At 38.4% G+C, this 20,287-nt stretch overlaps 1 protein-coding gene across 1 annotated transcript in view; it reads left to right on the top strand.

The window, feature by feature from the left end:
• BUB1 (BUB1 mitotic checkpoint serine/threonine kinase) overlaps positions 1 to 1,730 on the top strand; it is a 41,647-nt gene extending 39,917 nt beyond the window's left edge. Inside the window, exon 25 of the mRNA XM_023190386.1 lies at positions 1,408 to 1,730. Within this exon, the coding sequence (XP_023046154.1) occupies positions 1,408 to 1,603 (196 nt within the window). The 3' untranslated portion in view covers positions 1,604 to 1,730. The remainder of the gene's footprint in view (positions 1 to 1,407) is intronic.
• The last annotated feature ends 18,557 nt before the right edge of the window (positions 1,731 to 20,287 follow it).

Raw genomic sequence — 20,287 nt, 5'->3', positions numbered from 1 at the left:
GAGCAAGCTGCATAGCTTTACCACTTCTGTCTCCCCACTGGGGCAGCTGATGTTCTCACTGAAAGCTCCTGGCCAAGTGGTTGACATCCTTTACACATGCAAATGCTTCCACCCTTAATCACCTAATGTCACTAACCCTCAGGTTTTCACTTGTTTTTTTGGTTTTTTTTTTTTTGTCTGGAAATACTGATCCTGTTTTTGTCAGAAATTTGTAAGAAGCAAAAGAAATAGTGTATGTGAAAGTGCTTCATAAATTATAAAGTAATATGAATAGCTCTCTCTCACAGGACAGTCCTAGCCCTGTGTTACTTGAGCTTCTCAAAGATTTTTTTTTTTTTTTGTCTATAAATCACAGTGAAAATTCATGATTAGGCAAGAGTTCTTCCTGTCAACATGGATGGCTCTCCTAACACAATGTGTGAACACACTGTTGGAATGTTTTGTTTAAGCTGAGTTTTTGGTACCTGCATGTTCATCATATCACTTATACTTTCTTTTTTGAGGCATAAAAACATGCAGAAAAGTAGACTCATCTGAAGTGTGCAGCCTAATGGACTTTTACATATGTTTATATCTTCTGGAGAAAACATAAGATGGGATTCCTGTGAACCTCATCTCCCCCAGCCCCCACTAAAAAAAAAGACAAATAGCAATAATTTTATGAAGTGTCATATACTGTACATAAATAAGGTTAGGTTCAGGCCCTGGAGGAAAGCTTATAACAACTATTCTTTATTCTGCATAATGAACCCTCGTGTTTAGCAAATACTTTATTCCATCTTTGGCTCAAAATTGAAGGAGCAGATAGTTTCATCTCTGACTGCCAGTGTAAAGAAGAGCTGGAAGGTAACCCTCAGCAGACCTGATGGCATTTCCTGTCTGGAGCACAATTCCATTACATTCTACTTTCTCTCCAAAGTCTTATCTCCATGTCCTGGAGTTTCTGCAGTTAATTTTAACAATTATAGTAGTTGGAACTCTTAACTCTGAGCTCTCTCCTAGGCAGTCCAGCCTGTCTGCCTGGTCCTGGTGCATGTGCAATTAGGCTTGACAGAAGCATTTGGCCAGATTATCCAATTCTGGCAGTATTGTATGTATGGCTAGCCAGAAGCAGATAGTTTGGGTTTTTATTTAAAGAGAGAGAGAGAAAATTTTTTGACTTGCAGTATTGCTAAAAGATTACTTATAGTGTTTTTTGGAACAAGATGTATAAGACATTTAATTGGGTCTTTAATCTCTCTCATGTGTAATAGATACAGTGTTTCCATACTTGCTGCATTGTATTGTGTTTAGGTGAGAGTTGTTATACTAAACTGTCCAAGCCTGTGGAAGTCAGATGCAGGGGTGGGGTTATCCTGCATATTGAAGGCTACATTTTAGCCATTATTTATGCTTTGTCTTTTTCAGGCTTCCTCATTTGGATATGTGGAATGAATTTTTTCACATCATGTTGAATATTCCAGATAGTCATCATCTTCCATCTTTGGATTTGTTAAGGCAAAAGCTGAAGAAAGTATTTCAACAACACTATACTAACAAGATTAGGGCCCTACGTAATAGGCTAATTGTACTGCTCTTAGAGTATAAGCGTTCACGAAAATAAAATTTGAATATAGATAATTCTTAAAAATCACACTGTAAATATGAATCTGCTCACTTTAAACGATTTTTTTCATTTACTGTTTATGTAAATGTTTGTTAAAAATAAATCTCACAGAATATTTCCATGTGACTTAGTTGTTATAAATATTTCAACAAAATACACAACCACATAAGGTCCCTATGTAGCAGACTTATTGGGCTGTTTCTGGGATGCACGCATTCGTGAAAATAATTAGATGTGAGCATTTAGAAATCACTTTTTAAACATGACCTGTTTAAGCCAAAAAAGGGCCAAGGCAGCTATTTTCCCAATTTGAAGTTTGGTGTCTGTGTAAACACACACACACACACATTTCCCTAGCATTTCCAAGGGACTTCAAGTTTTTATGAATAAAGCTTGCCTGTCCTTTATGGTACCTGTTCTTCATTGCTCTCTATGAAATACAAATCCTAAGCCTGTTTATGTTTTTAAAGTACCTAAGGAAAATCTCAGATCTTAAAGTCTTTCTTTTAAACTGTATAGATCATTCATTAACCATCTCTAAAATTATAGCAGACAACTTGGCATTTGTTGACTTTCAGAGCTGGGAGGGCCTTCTAGTCTGGACTGACTTCCTTCCTCCATCCCTTGTTCCCTTAGCATTACAATGAAAACAAATCCCAGCTTATGTACAATTCAGGAGGACAGAGTGAATTGCTTCCTCCTACCCTTAGCCATCATGTTGCCCATTCCAGAGGCAATCGCACCCCATTTTTGGTGAATCTTTCCAAAAAGAATGGGAATACATATTTCTACATACTGTATTTTTGAAGCAACTAGCATAATTCTGTTTTTTTTTAACTTAATGTGTTAAAAAAGAGAATAACAGAATATAACTACATATGGAATGACCTCATGCTTTTTAACAGTCGCATATTAGTTGGTTATGTGGTATCTGTCATATAAATGCCTAGAAGTGAAATTGTTGGGTCAAAGGTGAGTGCCTTTAAAATTTTGTATTAATAGCTGCAAATAGCCTCCCATGGGAGTTATGTAAAACATCTATAAGTGTCTTTGTTCCCCATACTCTCATTAGGACAAATCAGGCTCTCTCTGACTTTTGCCAGTTGATTGATGAAAAAATATTATGTCTTTTTTTTAAATTATACTTTTTTAAAATTATATTTTAAGTTCTAGGGTACATGTGCACAACATGCAAGTTAGTTACATATGTATACATGTGCCATGTTGGTGTGCTGTACCTGTTAACTCGTCATTTACATTAGGTATATCTCCTAATGCTATCCCTTCCCCCTCCCCCCCACTCCACGGCAGGCCCCCGTGTGTGATGTTTCCCACCCTGTGTCCAAGTGATCTCATTGTTCAATTCCCACCTATGAGTGAGAACATGTGGTGTTTGGTTTTTTGACCTTGTGATAGTTTGCTGAGAATGATGGTTTCCAGCTGCATCTGTGTCCCTACAAAGGACATGAACTCATCCTTTTTTATGGCTGCATAGTATTCCATGGCGTATATGTGCCACACTTTCTTAATCCAGTCTGTCACTGATGGACATTTGGGTTGGTTCCAAGTCTTTGCTATTGCGAATACTGCCACAATAAACATGCCTGTGCATGTGTCTTGATAGTGGCATGATTTATAATCCTTTATATACTCAGTAATGGGATGGCTGGGTCAAATGGTATTTCTAGTTCTAGATCCTTGAGGACTTGCCACACTGTTTTCCACAATGGTTGAACTAGTTTACAGTCCTACCAACAGTGTAAAAGCATTCCTATTTTTCCACATCCTCTCCAGCACCTGTTGTTTCCTGACTTTTTAATGATCGCCATTCTAACTGGTGTGAGATGGTATCTCATTGTGGTTTTGATTTGCATTTCTCTGATGGCCAGTGATGAGCATTTTTTTCACGTGTATGTTGGCTGCATAAATGTCTTCTTTTGAGAAGTGTCTGTTCATATCCTTCGCCCACTTTTTGATGGGGTTAGTTTTTGCTTGTAAATTTGTTTAAGTTCTTTGTAGATTCTGGATATTATCCCTTTGTCAGATGGGTAGATTGTAAAAATTTTCTCCCATTCTGTAGGTTGCCTGTTCACTCCGATGGTAGTTTCTTTTGCTGTGCTCTTTAGTTTAATTAGATCCCATTTGTCAATTTTGGCTTTTGTTGCCATTGCTTTTGGTGTTTTAGTCATGAAGTCCTTGCCCATGCCTGTGTCCTGAATGGTATTGCCTAGGTTTTCTTCTAGGGTTTTTAAGGTTTTAGGTCTACATTTAAATCTTTAATCCATCTTGAATTAATTTTTGTATAAGGTGTAAGGAAGGGATCGAGTTTCAGCGTTCTACATATGGCTAACCAGTTTTCCCAGCACCATTTATTAAATAGGGAATGCTTCCCCATTTCTTGCTTTTGTCTTTATAGTCTTAATTTGCATTTCTCTCACGAATTAGGCCAAATATACTTTGTAAGAGCTCTATGTGTTTTCTTTGCCTGTGAACTCTACCCTTTGTCCATTTTTCATTTGGATTGTTTTTTCTTGCCCCCGATGCAGACAGTGATGCCCCAGATAGCACCCCCAACTCACTCCCCACTGCGGGCAGTGCAGCCCCGGATAGTGCACCTACCCTGCAGCCTTTCTACCACTCTGGCTGTGCTGCAGTCTCTGTCATTGTCGCCACCAACCGCAACGAGTTGAGCCATGGTGCCACACCTAGCTAATTTTTGTATTTTTAGTGGAGACAGAGTTTCACTATGTTGGCCAGGTTGGTCTCGAACTCCTGACTTTGTGATCTGCCCGCTTCAGCCTCCCAAAGTGCTGGGATTACAGGCATGAGCCACCATGCCCAGCTGAGAGATTTTTATAAAAATCTTTGCTAAATATTATTCATAAAGGCTCTTTCTGGATAGTAACATTTAAGGTGAGTTTAAATTCATACTGTTCTTTGAATTTCCATAATATATGCATCATTTCTACAGAAATCTAGCAATGGCATTTTGCTACAAAGTAAAAAAACCTTGTTCAATGGGAAGAATGGGTGAAAATCAAAAGGTATTAGAAAAAGAATAAATGTAATTAGGGCTGCCCAGCAACAGAACAGAGCAGCCTGCTTTACAGAGGAGTGATCCACTGGCTTTGGAAGTACCCCGGCAGAAGAGGATGAAGGGCTGTCTACAGAGATTTCACCCCGTGCCTCCAGCCCTGAGTCCATGCATCTGATGCCATGACTGTGCTGCAGTTGGCTACCGTCCAGCAACATTTGGGAGGCACTGGTCTCATTACAGCCTTTCACTCAAAGCCAACTGGAGGAGGGGTTATTTCTGGAAATGATCCTTAGACACATCTGTTCTCTTTGCTGACATGTGGATTCTTGTTAGCCTCACAGAGGCTGCTCCCTTTAATTTGGGTATTCTATCAACCTTCCCACCTTTTGGCTCACGTGTTCCTGACCTTAATTTAGGCTAAATTCACTTCTGTTTGTATGGTTCTTCTGTAATTTCTGCAGACATTCCAGCTATAATTCCATTTTATCTTTCTAGGGCTGTCTGTTGAGGTTATCTGAGTCTCCCCATTCGTGGGATGTGTCCACAATAAACTCCACACTCCTGTGTCTGGTCATTGGAGGTATTTATCAGAGTGACACTCAGAAGCATGGTATAAAGGGGAAATATGCATTTGTCAAATGAAAAATTAAAATGAAAAAAATGTTTAAAAGGGAAAAACAGAATGAGAAGGGCAGGGGCTAGATTATAGTTTTGTCAACTGGGACAAACATTGCAGTTTTAGCCAAATATTTGCCATCTTTATAGTGGAAGATTTTGGCATGTAAGTTCTAAATTATACTTTTATTTATAAATAACTATGTAGCTTAATGAGATGGCTCCTGTTAGTATCTTAGGCCATCTATCGAAGGTTTACTGAATCCTTCCAAGGCATGTGAGTCAGTGCTCCTCAGCAAAGCAGTGACATACCTACTTTTCCCTGGTTTCCCCAACTGTGTAAAACCTTCTTAAAGAATTCCTGAACAATATAAAGTTCCCTCAGCAAGAGGGAACTTCCCAATCTCTTGGCCCAGGAGAGAATGTGGATTATAGAAAGATTGTGGGTGTGAGCGGAGTGGGAAGTTATTGAGGTAATAAGATTTTCAGGCTGGGGCGCAGTGGCTCACGCCTGTAATCCCAGCACTTTGGGAGGCCAAGGCAGGTGGATACTTGAGGTCAGGAGTTTGAGACCACCCTGGCCAACATGGTAAAACCTCGTCTCTATTAAAAATACAAAAAAGTAGCCAGGCATAGTGGCATGTGCCTGTAATCCCAGCCACTGGGGAGGCTGAGGCAGGAGAATCCCTTGAACCAGGGAGGTGGAGGTTGCAGTGAGCCAAGATTGCACCACTGTGCTCCAGCATAGGCGGCATGACCAAACTCCTTCCCCCTGCTGCCAAAAAAAAAAAAAAGAAAAAAAAATTTCTTTTAGGCAAGAAAGCAAATCATAAAAACAAGATTGGGAAACAGAAGTATGATGCTGCTATTGGTAAAGTTCGATGAAACAAAATTTTAAAACAAACAATAAAAGCTGTTGAGATTTAGAACAAGGTTTATGATAAAAGTGTAAAAAGTACATTGTTTTTCAGAATGCATAAATAACTCTTACAAATCATCAACAAAAAAGATAATTAAAACATCATCACAGGAAATGACTAGATATTTTTTCAAAGAATATAGACAAGTGGCCAGTAACCACATGAAAAGATGCCCAACGTGATTCCTGCACATTTTATGAATGACAGCTTTTAAACTAGCTAAGGAACTCTGGTGGAAATGAGCGTGCCCATTTTTGGTTGCATCAACCTGGATTTGGGCTGCTGCTTGCCTGGCCCAGCAGTGTCTCCACTTTGCAAGAGAAAGAGGAAGCTGTACTCTTGTGCCCGCAGGAAGGAAGAGTGGGGCCTCCACTGGGCTGCTGAAAGAAGACTGAATCAGACCAGATTTTTCGTCCCCTCTTGTGGGATATCTCACTACTGTTTGCCTTTGGTGTTTGGCCTTCCAAACTGCACATCTGCATTCTGACATTTTGTGCCCTTTATTGCAGAAACAAGGAGCAGATCCTTTAAATCCACTTTCCTCACCCCTTTCCCAGTACACACTACCCACTAAGGCAGTCTGATATTCGATGCAGCTGTCCCCAGAGAGGGGCTGATCTGCTCTCCTGACTTTTTATTAAGTCATGGTCAGGGCAAAAGGGATGAGAGATGGTGTAAATGTATTTTGAAAAATTTTGAAAATGCAGGATTTCAACCTGACCATTTCCCTGGGCTTAATGTGTGTCTCCCTATAGTAATCCCATGCCAATTTGGCTGAAAGGTGACTTAAGGACTTTGGACTTATCTCTGTTTAAGTTGTATGTAAATGTTCTCTGAAATGGCATCTGCTTCTCTTGAACCCTATCTTTATGGACAAAAGTTCTTGGTTAGTGTCGAGGATGACTGGAAGTTAAAATTTATCAAAGCTTATGTACACATACGGTATATGGTGCCAATTGCAGTAGGAAGAAATGTAAAAAAAAAAGTAAAGGTGCAGTAGTAAATAACTGCCTAAAATTAGCTCTAGTATATAACGTGCTACTGGAATAATTTTGTAGCCACTTGCTGTTGCTATTGCAGCGAGCTCAAGTGTTATATATCACTTAAAGTGCCGTGTGATGCTAATCCCCAGATGAACAATTTGTCTCTCCAGAAAACTGCATTTTGCAGTAAAAAGTGATCTCTCATGGTTCTCATGTATTGTTCATTGTTACTAGAACAATAATATGAACTTGACACCATGGAAGCCATACAAAGGGCTACTAGTGATGCTGGAATACTACAAATATATTCTCTTTCTTATGACTTTCTTAATAACATTTCTTTTCTCTAGCTTACTTTAACAGTCTAGAATACATAGAACATAAACATATGTGTTAACTGACTGTTTATGTTATAGGTAAGGTTTCTGGTCAACAGTCGGCTATCAGTAGTTACATTTTTGTGAAGTCAAAAATTATATGTGGATTATCAACTGTGGAGAGGTGTCAGTGTCCCTAGTCCCTGCATTCAGGATCAGCTGTACTAAAAGGAACAAGTAGAATAAACACTGTGAAACTGCATTAGAATTGAAAGTATTGGTGAGAACCCATGGTTTTCAACATGTTTTAATAAAGAAACATAAATGAATGTACGCATGCATGTGTGCGTATTTATGTAGACACAGGTATTGCCCTGCTCTGTTCACTGAGGAAGCCTGTGAGCAGTGAAAACCCCAGCAGCCATACACTCACCTATCACAATGAGCACCCAAGACCTTGGTTTTTACATCTTATTCTCTCCTCAAAAGAACCAGGTTTTCTAAGAAAAATGGCTGGTTCCAGGCCTGAAGCACAGAAAATGTAAGCTTGGAGCATCTCATTGTACCAGAAAGTAAAGTGCTCAAGGAGTAATGGGGACAGGCCACAAAGATATGACGCCAGCTTGAAATGGCTGCCATTGGCCAAATCTGGGAGCACCTGAGCACCACAATCACAAGACTTCTCTTTTCCTATTTGTTTGTTGGTTTTGTTTTAATAATTTATCTGTGCAAACAAATGAAGAATATGAGAATCATCATCTGGAAATCATCATAATAATTATTTCAAGTAAGAATAATCAGTGAAATGCTACTCTAGTGGGTGAAATTCTGAGGAGTAGCCAGATACTTACAGAGCTTCAAAGTATCTTCACATGGATAGTAGGACATAAAAAGGGTAAATAAGAACTTTACCATGGACAAACCTGGTAGATTCTCCTTAACTAAATAATCCAAGTCAACACTGGCCAGTAATGGAACCAAGTGAAAGCTTATGCCTCCAGACATGCTGCAGTGGGAAGAACTCAGCCTCACTTGTGCAATATTCCTGCCTCAACGGCATAACCTAAATCTAAGTATGAGGAAATATCATATGAACCCAAATTGAGAGAAAATCTACAAAATAACTGGCCTACACTTTTGAAAAACATAAATGCCATGAAAATCAAAGACAGACTAAGGAACTGTCTCAGATTAAAAAAGACTAAAGAAACAGGACAATTGAACACAACACACCATGGAATGTGAAAATTCACCCGCTTGGATTTTCTTTGAGTACAAAAGATTTTATGGAGACAACTGGCATCTCCGAATAAGGTCCGTAGATGAGTAGATATTAATATTAGCCAAATTTGACCAGGCACGGTGGCTCACACCTGTAATCCCAGCACTTTGGGATGCCAAGGCGGGTGGATCATGAGGTCAGGAGATCGAGACCATCCTGGCTAACACGGTGAAACCCTGTGTCTATTAAAAATACAAAAAATTAGCCGGGTGTGGTAGCAGGCGCCTGTAGTCCCAGCTACTCGAGAGGCTGAGGCAGGATAATGGTGTGAACCTGGGAGGTGGAGCTTGCAGTGAGCCGAGACCGCGCCACTGCACTCCAGCCTGGGAGACAGCGAGACTCCTTCTCAAAAATAAAGAATACAAATTTTTAATTTCCTGACATGTTAACCATACTACAGTTGTTTAAGACAATCACGGTAGCTCACGCCTGTAATCCCAGCACTTTGGGAGGCCAAGGCTGGCGGATCACGAGGTCAGGAGATCGAGACCATCCTGGCTAACACGTGAAACCCTGTCTCTACTAAAAATACAAAAAATTAGCTGGGCGTGGTGGTGGGCGTCTGTAGTCCCAGCTACTCAGGAGGCTGAGGCAGGAGAATGACATGAACCCGGGAGGCGGAGGTTGCAGTGAGCTGAGATCGTGCCACTGCACTCCGGCCTGGGTGACAGAGCAAGACTCTGCCTCAGGAAAAAAAAAAAAAAAAATTCCTTGTTTTTGGGGAATACACACTAAAATATTAGGAGTAAAGAGGAGCTGGATCCCCAACTTATGAACAGTTCAGAAAAAAGTCTATGTTATATACCTATATTTATATTTATCTAGAAAGAGAAAAGGAGAAAGAATAAAGCAAATATATGTAGTCAAATGTTAACATTTGGGAAACTGTATCCAAGAATTCTTTGTACTACTCTGATAATTTTTCTGTAAGCCTGGAATTATAAATTAAAACATACATAAAAAGAAATATCAATTTAAAAAAATATTAAGAAATTATAACCTTTGAAATAAAACACGAATCCATATTGATACAAATAAACAAATTGAAAGTTCAAAGAGGAACAAATATATTTACAAAGTCTCAAATTTCCTCCCCACAAAATACTAATTACAAGGTGAAAACGTAACATAACAGGAGAAACCCAGAAAATACCACTATTGGTGATCAAGGTTGACATCACCAGTAATATGACAAATCAAAATTTTAGGTCACATGATAGGATGCAATGAGATCACAAGATACTCATCAAAAACATACGATCTAAGTCTAATCATAAAGAAACATCAGAGAAACCCAACTGAGGAAGCTTCTACATTACTGGACTTTATTCTTCAAAAGATTCAAGGTCACGAAGGCTAAAAAAAAAGACTGAAGATCTGTTCTAAAGAGCCTAAGAGACATGACAACTAAATGCAATCCATGGTTCCGAATGGGATTCTTTTGCTATAAAGGACATTACAGACAAGTAATACAACTTGAAAAGAATCTGAGGATAACATGACAGAATGTATTCATGTTATCTTTCTGATTATGAAAGTTGGATTGTAGTTATATAGAATGTCCTGACTTGTAGAAATACTCACTAAAGTAATCGGGTGATGGGGTAATGTCAGCAATTTATTCTCAAGTGACTGCAAGGGAAAAAATTCTTTGTATGAAAACTTGGAACTTTTCTCTAATTGTTTTGTTTGTTTGTTTTGAGATGGAGTTTCACTCTTATTGTCCAGATTGGAGTGCAATTGTCCAGGCTGGAGTGTAATCTCAGCTCACTGCAACCTCTGTCTGCTGGCTTCCAGCAATTCTTCTGCCTCAGCCTCCCAAGTAGCTGGAATTATGGGCATAAGCCACCGTCCCCAGCTAATTTTTTGTATTTAGTAGAGATGGGGTTTCACCATGTTGGTCATGCTGGTCTCAAACTCCTGACCTCAGGTGATCTACCCCCCTCAGCCTCCCAAAGTGTTGGGATTACAGGCGTGAGCCACCACGCCCGGAACTTTTCTTAAAGACTGTTTCCAAAAAGTTAATCAAAAATAAACAAACAGAAATGGTGAACAGCCTTAGGCAAACCTTATTTTTCCATTCAATGTTCTATATAATTCAGTGTTGAAAATTAAAATTATATAAGTTTGATAGCATGGTAATAATTGTAACACATCTAATATTGACAATGGCCATGATACCAGTGTATCAAAATGATGTCTGTCTATATCTAAATCGAAATCCCTATATATAGTGGTAAAAATTATAAAGTACAAGTAAGTCATCAATTCACTAAAGTATGAATGACAACTTTGTTGTTCAGTTGTTTAAACAGCTGAAATTTGGGCAGTTTGATTATGTAAAACTGAAAAATTTTGGTTTTTATTTGCAAGATTCACTTAAAAGTTAAAGAGGCCAAGAAACATCATTTAAAACACTGTATCAGTTGTCATCAGATATACAAGATACAAAAATATTTTCATTTAATAAACATCTTTGCATGTCACACATTTAATGGGAAACAAAATATCATGTTAACAGCCTAGTAATACAATTTTATTAACTTTCAGAATTTTTTTTGTCAGCACATATTCTTTCTGTTTTGTTTTTGAGATGGAGTCACTCTGTCACTCAGGCTGGAGTACAGTGGCGTGATCTTGGCTCACTGAAACCTCTGCCTCCCAGGTTCAAGCAATTCTCCCACCTCAGCCTCCCGAGTTGCTGAGACTACAGGCATGCGCCACCACACCTGGCTAATTTTTGTATTTTCAGTAGAGATGGGGTTTCACCGTATTGACCAGGCTAGTCTTGAACTCCTGACCTCAAATGATCCGCCCGCCTCAACCTCCTGAAGTGCTAAGAATACAGGCATGAGCCACTGCACCCAGCCAGCACATATTCTTGTTTTGCTTTTAAAACTAATTATTAAATTAGATTTTACTCATTAGTAGATTGTAATGCAGAAGCTGTAGAGCAGCAGTCCCCAGCCTTTTTGGCACCAGGCACCAGTTATGTGGAAGACAATTTTTCCACAGATGGGGGTTTGGAGGATGGTTTCAGGATGATGATTCAAGCATATGACATCTATTGTGTACTTTATTTCTATTATTACTACATTGTAATACATAATGAAATAATTACACGACTTATCATAATGTAGAATCAATGGGAATCCTGAGATTGTTTTTCTGCAACTAGATGGTCCCATCTTGAAGAGACAGGAGATGATGACATACCATCAGGCATGAGAGTCTCATAAGGAGCATGTGACCTAGATCCCTTGAATATGCAATTCACAATAGGGTTTTCACCCCTATGAGAATCTAATGCCTTTGCTGATCTGACAGGAGGCAGAACTCAGGTGGTAATGTGAGCAATGGGGAGTGGCTGGAAATACAGATGAAGCCTCACTCGCTTGCCTGCCACTCACCTCCTGCCATGCAGCCTGGTTCCTAACAGGTCATAGACCTGTCTGTCTATGACCATGTCCATGGCCTGGGGATTGGGGACCCCTGCTATAGAGGATCCAGATTTAAATTCAAAAGTTAGAATGAAAAAGAAAGAATTATATTCTTTATCTAAATGATTTCACAGTTAACTAAGAGAAAGTACAAGCTGAAAAGTTTATCAGTGTTAATACAAATGAAAAATAAGTACAATATGCAATTACTATTAAGTATAATTTGCCCATAGTTGCACACAGAATTCATTATCATGGCGGTGAAGTATCAGAGCTTCTGCATTTCTCACTCTTCATTCATGTATTCAGCAACCATATGCTAAGGTACTAGGACAAGCACTGGAATTACAAGATAAAGATGATACGGTCCACCCCTCAACAACTGTATGCTATAATCTGAAAAAACAAACAGGCAATTCCCATACAGTCATACATACAATGACAGGCGTAAGACAGCACTTATTGGAAGACACAGAAGGGATACTAGCCCAGGTTTGTGTCAATATTGTAGGCTTTTTGGTGGAGGCAATTCAGAGGTTAATATCTGAAGGAGAAGGAAAACACATGGAGAATAGAGGGAAGAAGTAAATGCAAAGAGCTGGAGGTGAGGACGATCACTGTGGAGCTCCATGTAGTCTAGTTTGGCTGGATGCTAGAACAAAGGGGCAGAGTGTGGTAAGTGGTGAAAGATAAGGCTGAATAACTTGACAAGAACCACACTGATGTGGGAGTTTTGATTCCATGCTAAGGAATTTTCAACTTTTCGCAGGGGCAAAAGTAAATGAATGACAAAGTCAATGACTAGAGATTTAAAATGTCACTGGTCAAGTGACTGCTTGAGACCTATGATTGCTTAACTAATTATTATCAATGAGTGTGGGGTCTGTTAACCTTAAATCATTACCATAACCTTGAGAAGTTGATGATGCCTTTGTTTTCTGAGAACAGTTTCAGTGTGCAGGCTGACAGTTCTATAGGGGTGGCAGAAGAGAAGTGTAGGGCCAGAAAAAAAGGGATACACAGACTTCTCGAGATTTTTTTAAAGCTATGGAATATGATGAATTAACAAAGCATAAGTATATTCTTCACTGTGAATGTTTATGTTTTCACATCTTTCACTAGATGTGTGTAAGAAAAAATATTTAATGTAGTATTTATTAACCAAGCAATTGAGAGGAATACTGTTCAATACTTAGAGTTTATTTCAGAAATCAATGATTTGAACTTAATTCATAAATTCTGGCAACATACCTTCATCTACTTCCTGAACACCGGCAGCATCTGAAATAAATCAAATATTACTTATAATGTTTCAGTAAAACAAGGGACATTATCATGTAAACCCACTGTAAGTCACGGAGCATCTGTCCTGTAGATTGGTCATCCCTAATCTAAAAATCTGAAATCCTGCTCTACAATCTGAAACTCTCTGAGCACGGACATGACGCCACAACTGCAGCGTTCCACACCTGACCTCATGTGACAGGCTGCGGTGAAAACGGTAAAAACTTTGTTACCTGCAAAAAATTACTGTAGAACATCGTAGAGAATTACCTTCAGGCTATGTGCATAACGTATATATGAAACATAAATGAATTTCATGTTTAGACTCAGGTACCATCCCCAAGATATTTCATTAGGTGTACACAAATATTCCAAAATCTGAAAAAAATCTACTTTTGGTCCCAAGCATTTTGGACAAGGGATATTTAACCCGTCCTACTGCAAAAATAAAATTCCTTTTCAGTATGACAGAAATGAAGAGATTGGCTTACCAAACTTGGACGCTGCAGGATTTTCTCAAGCCACTCAATTTGGTCATCCTGTTTTTTAATAGTTTTTCTTATGGCATTTTCTACTTCAAGCCTGAAATGTGCATTTTAAAATAATTACTCTCACACATAATTTTTTAAAATCATGTAAATTCTAAACAAACTTCTGAAGATATAATTACACAAATTCTTAGCAATCGTAAAAGTAGGTAATTGGGCAACTGTCATTTTTCTACCTGTGTTATGTTGATAATATGCAACATTTAGGAATAATGTAGAAAAATGATGTATTTCAACATAGCTTACAAATGAAACTTTTCCTTGACTTCACAAAGACATACTTATTAACATAACTGATACAATTCTCATACTACAGTGCTCTTTTGCTACATAAATACTCAAGTTATTTTGTATGCTGCTTCACATTGTATTTTTGTGCGTGGCCTTCTGTGTCCTTAGTACATCTTATAGTCGCTGTAAGTTGATCCTGTATTTCTTGAAACTAAAAGAATTTTTAAAAAATTTACATATTTGGAAATGACCTAAATGTCCATCAGTAGATGAATGAACCAACAAAATATAATATATATAAAATATTTTTAGACTATCACAATCTTTTTTATTTAAAAAAGATCATAATCTAGGAGAAATCATCCCATTACCTGTTTTTTTGTAATTAATTTTAGTGGGACACTGCTGTACCCCTTCAACCTGCATACTGTTTACGGCTACTTTTGTGCTATAACTGCAGGGCTGAGTTATTGCAACAAGGATCTTATGGCTCACAAAGCCTTGAATAATACTATCTGGCCCTTTACAGAAAAGTTCACTGGCCCCTGCTCTAGCACTAAAACACAACAGTCTTCTTGATTTTGAATTACATTTTATCAGATAAATACTCAAAGTTACAAACTGGTAAAATGAGGAAAGAGAAAGGATTACCTCATGCTAAGCATTTATATTTTTGAATTCCAAACGCTACCACATCAACTATAATTTTATTTTTTTATGTATGCATTTAGTTTTATTGTAGCAGAGCAACTTACACAGTTTGAATATTTAAAACTAAACATCATCTTTTCTTTCTAGGGAAACAACAAGAAAATTTAAAAATAAGCAGGAACAAAATTAAAATCGACAGTCAGTGCCAAATAAGATCCCACAGGATCTTACTGACTCTCCCATTGAGTAGTAGGACTCAAGTCATCATCAGGAGAGAAGTAATTTAAAAGCGTCATCGTAAACTGCAGGATGTCCATTAAACATGCCAAAGGAGACCAGGCACGGTGGCTCATGCCTGTAATTCCAGCACTTTGGGAGGTCAAGGTGGGCGGAACACAAGGTCAGGAGTTCGAGACCAGCCTGACCAACATGGAGAAACCCCATCTCTACTAAAAAATATACAAAAAAATTAGCCAGGCATGGTGGCAGGTGCCTGTAATGCCAGCTACTTGGGAAGGCTAAGGCAGGAGAATCGCTTGAACCCAGGAACCTAAGGTTGTGGTGAACTGCGATCGCACCATTGCACTCCAGCCTGGGCAACAGGAGCAAAACTCCATCTCAAAAAAAAAAAAAAAAAATGCCAAAGGAGAAGCCCTGTTGTCTAAATGCCTACTTAACCAACCCAAACATCTCAAACCCATCCTTTGCTGACCTTCTATAACCCCCTTTTTTGTTTGTTTTTTTTTATAAACAAGAGAAAATAGACACATGTTGGCAAATGCTAACTGTCCGTATTCATATAGAGACAGAGTGTGCTCTCTGAGCCCAGTACCAAGACAGAGTGAGGACTTTCATGGAAATCAAAATCGATTCAGTAGAATGGCCTTTCTGAACAAGTTAACCTGAAATCTATGAAATAAGTATACACAGGTTCTTTATTCATTCAGAAAAGTAGAGATTAAAAATAAGATAATTTTCTGAAACATTCCATTAGACATTATCCTCTGAATTAATCTGGCTTGCCTCACTATGCCAATAGAGAAATCACTAAAAATAGATGAACAGGAAAAAAAAAAAAAACTCTCTCTGAACTTCTGTGAGAAATGATGCATAATTCTCAACTTTCCTAAGGCTATTTAAGAAAAAAAAATATGTATAAAAAATGGCAGAATGAAAGCCAGAGATTAAGACACAGGTGCATTAAAAAGCTAATAAAATTTTAATAAAATTAATAATAATGAAAATATAGAAGAAAGCCATCCACTAAAATTAGTACCCCCAAACACTTTATATTAACCACCTACAGATTAACTGTTGTTGGTATGCAAAGTTTCATACATACTCGACTTCTCATCTGGCCTAATTTCTTCCTTGAATCCTGCATCTCACTTTATAATGGATGCAGTGACGCAATGAAGCATCCAGCAAAGATTTTGATGTCGATTCTTTGTTCGGGACATCACCCAGTTTTTGTTGAGTTGTCTCACAACTACTTGATGTTATTTTTGTTACTGATTTTACAAATCACCTTATTATGAAACCATTAGTAATATTTAACTCTGAAGTATTCACTTTGAAAAATATCACCACACAGAACGATTCACCTTCTTTTCCTCATGTGTGCTTATTCTGGCATATACCCAGTCTGTGTGTGTGTGTATGTGTATATGCATATATACATATACATAACCTCTGTCAGATGGAAAGATTGCAAAAATTTTCTCCCACTCTGTCAGTTGCCTGTTTACTCTGATCATAGTATGGGAAGTTCTGGCCAGTGCAATCAGGCAAGAGAAAGAAATAAAAGGTATTCAAACAGGAAGAGAGGAAGTCAAATTGTCTCTGTTTGCAGATGACATGATTGTATATTTAGAAAACCACATCATCTCAGCCCCAAGTCTCCTCAAGCTGATAAGCAACTTCAGCAAAGTCTCAGGATACAAAATTAATGTGCAGAAATCACAAGCATTTCTATACACCAGTAATAGGCTAACAGAGAGCCAAATCATGAGCGAACTCCCATTCACAATTACTACAAAGAGAATATATGTATATTTAAATACACATATAAATATATATATTTATACACACACACACTCTGTGTATATATACACACACACACGTTTATATATACACAGTGGCTTGTTCCTATAATCTCATATATACACATATATATGCATATATGTGTATGTGTGTGTGTGTGTGTGTATGTGTGTGTGTGTGTGTATTTACAGTGGTTTGTTCCTATAATCTCAGCTACTCAGAAGGCTGAGGCAGAATTATCACTTGAGAAGCCCAGGAGTTTGAGACTCCAGTCTGGGCAACATAACAAGACTCTTATGTTTATTTAAGAAAACAAATCATGCAGCTGGGCACGGTGGCTCATGCCTGTAATCCCAGTGCTTTGGGAGGCCGAGGCAGGTGGATCACTTGAGCTCAGGAGTTCGAGACCAGCCTGGCCAACCTGGTGAAACCCCGTCTCTATAAAAATACAAAAACAATTAGCTAAGTGAGGTGGCACATGTGTGTAATCCCAGCTACTCAGGAGGCTGAGACAGGAGAATCACTTGAACCCAGGAGGCGGAGGTTGCAGTGAGCTGAGATCATGCCATTGCACTCCAGCCTGGGTGACAGAATGAGACTTCATCTCAAAACAAAAACAAAAACAAAAACAAAAACCATGCATACTTCTGTACATGCTTTAGACCTTGTAGGAAAAAAAGTATAAGACTTTGATGCTTTATTACAGAGACTCTCATAATTTGTTACAAAGCAGTTCTTTAGAAAAAATACTTGGAGGCTATACTAAAGTTATTAATTATACTATTTGTAGGCAACTAATGAATTAAGAAATCTTATTTCCCCTCTTATGTGTTTCACATATACTTATCAAACACAAAGAAGAATAGATTTTATCAAAATTTGATACCTTACAAGTGAACCTCAGTATAAAATAGTCACAATCCTAACAGAATTATATTAGACTGACAGAAAATGGCATTATTAGCAGAATCAATATAATGAGCAGACAGTGTCAAAGAACATGATTTCTGGACAAATGAACCAGGAGCAGCTGGAACAGAGTATACAGTAGTCCCCCTTATCTGCTGTATGTGTAGAAAACACATATTCAACATGATGTTCCTCTTCTCTCACACCACCACAACAACAATCATCAACACAGAAGACTTCTGTGACCAAATGTGTATATTTCTCCAGCAACAAGCAAACAATCAATTCCGTGGCAGACACCAAATGGGTGCCCTCTAATTCTGACATTATCTACTTGGGGATTGTGTCAGATCCCACAGGTTGAGGGCTCAGTACCACAAGGCTATTCCCCCACAGCAGTCACAAGTCTGGGCCTCCAGAACTTCCAATCAACTTCCAGGTGGACTTCAAGTTGGGTTTCCCAGGACCCCCTCTTTGGTTTGATTAATTTACTAGAGTGGCTCAGAGAACTCATGGAAACACATTTACCAGTTTCTTATAAAGAATATTCAAGGATACAGATAGATGCATAGTGCAAGATATGGTGAGAAAGTAACATGCATCCATGTCCTCCCAGGGCACTCACCCTCTGGGAACATCCAGGTATTCTCCATACACCTCCATGTATTGGAGAGTTTTCAGGTAGCTGAATACAGCTATCCCGATGCTCTCCAAATCCAATCCTTTTGGGATTTTATGAAAGCTTCATTACATAGACATGACTGATTAATTGAACATTCAGCCCCTCTCACATCCCAGGAGGTGAGGGGTGGGGCTTGAAGTCCCAACCCTCTATTCACACCCTGATCTCTCTGATGATGGGCCCCACCCTGAAGCCATCTGGAAGCTGCCTGCCATGAGTCAATCATTAGCATACCAATGGCATCATGTCGGAAATTCTGAGGATTTTAGGAGTCGTATGACAGAAAATGGGGTTGAAGACCAAATATACATTTCATAATATGACATTGGTGGTTTTACTGACTGCAGATTCAGTTACCCATGGTCAACCATGGTCCAAAAATAAAACTCCAGATGTATATACATCATAAGTTTTAAATTGCATAAGATTCTGAGTAGTATGATAAAATTTGAGCCACTACATCCCCGTCTGCCCAAGATGTGAATCATCCTTTGTCAAGTGCATACACATTATATATGATTTCTGCTCATTAGTCACTGACATAAGCTGTTCCTAACATCCAACCAACAATATCAGCATGGCTCACTGATCCAAGATCACGTGAAGCAGATGATTTTCTTTCTGACATACAGTCAAATAGAAGGTCAATAGGAGCCTAAGACTACATGGCAATGTCTACTACATTCGCCTCACTTATCACATAGCCATTTTATCATCTCACATCAGTGCAGAAAGTAGGGTGACTATAGTACATGATACTTTGTGAGATCATATTCACATAACTTTTATTACAGTATATTGTTACAATTGACCTACTTTACCATTAGCTATTATTAATCTCTTATTGTGCCTAATTTATGCATTACGTTTTATTATAGATATATATGTATTTTTAAAAATTAGTGTACACACAGAGTTCAGCACCATTCATGTTTTCATTCATTCACTAAGGGTCTTGAAATGTATCCCCCATGTGTAAGAGGAAATTACTGTACTTATTGTGTTGAAACACAACGGTTTCTCCACCTCTTCAGTTTAAACTGTTTAGGATAAAGGACTCTAATTCAAAAAATCTAGGTCTATGAAAACTGTACTCTATTCTATGGCAAAACACAGGATACAGACCAGGGTCAAAGATCCCTGCAAAGACTTTCCAGCTGCCAGTGCAGAAGAGCCTAAGAGAGGTCAGTGTCCTTACTCTCACTAATCCTCTCCTAGGGAAGATTCTGGTGAGTTTGCTTAGTTCTAGCTATTTATTCACCCTATGTAGGGCACAAACAATGCTTAAATTCAGCTATCATTTTTCCTCCTTCAAAAAAACACACACAGAGAAAATATCATTCCCTTAAAAGCTTATCCAATCTGAGTCTTGTCTCCTCGTCAGAGAGAAGCTTATAAAGAAACACTGGGTAGGTATGGCAAGTTGCCAGGGAGTACTTTCTAATATATAAAATATACATAAAGGAACCATAAACTCACTGGAGCCACCAAGATGTGCCAACAGTTGTCCCACTACCTAGTGGGAAAAACAACAACAAATCTACGTCACTTTACCTAAACAAAAAGAGTAGGACTCTCTTGGCATTTTTCATGATGGAGAATCTAGTTTTAAGTGAGCCATGTTATAATAATACATACTGTTTTCAAAATGATCTCAAAGAAAGAAGGTCAATAAGAAACATATTTGTTTGTCTATAGTATTCACTAGCTGGTCTTATTTCCAATTGCAAGGTAAATAG

The sequence above is a fragment of the Piliocolobus tephrosceles genome, chromosome 15, assembly GCF_002776525.5.
Source record: "Piliocolobus tephrosceles isolate RC106 chromosome 15, ASM277652v3, whole genome shotgun sequence".
Taxonomy (NCBI): domain Eukaryota; kingdom Metazoa; phylum Chordata; class Mammalia; order Primates; family Cercopithecidae; genus Piliocolobus; species Piliocolobus tephrosceles.
The sequence above is the reverse complement of the archived record's forward strand: the minus strand, read 5'-3'. Positions and strand labels throughout refer to the sequence as shown.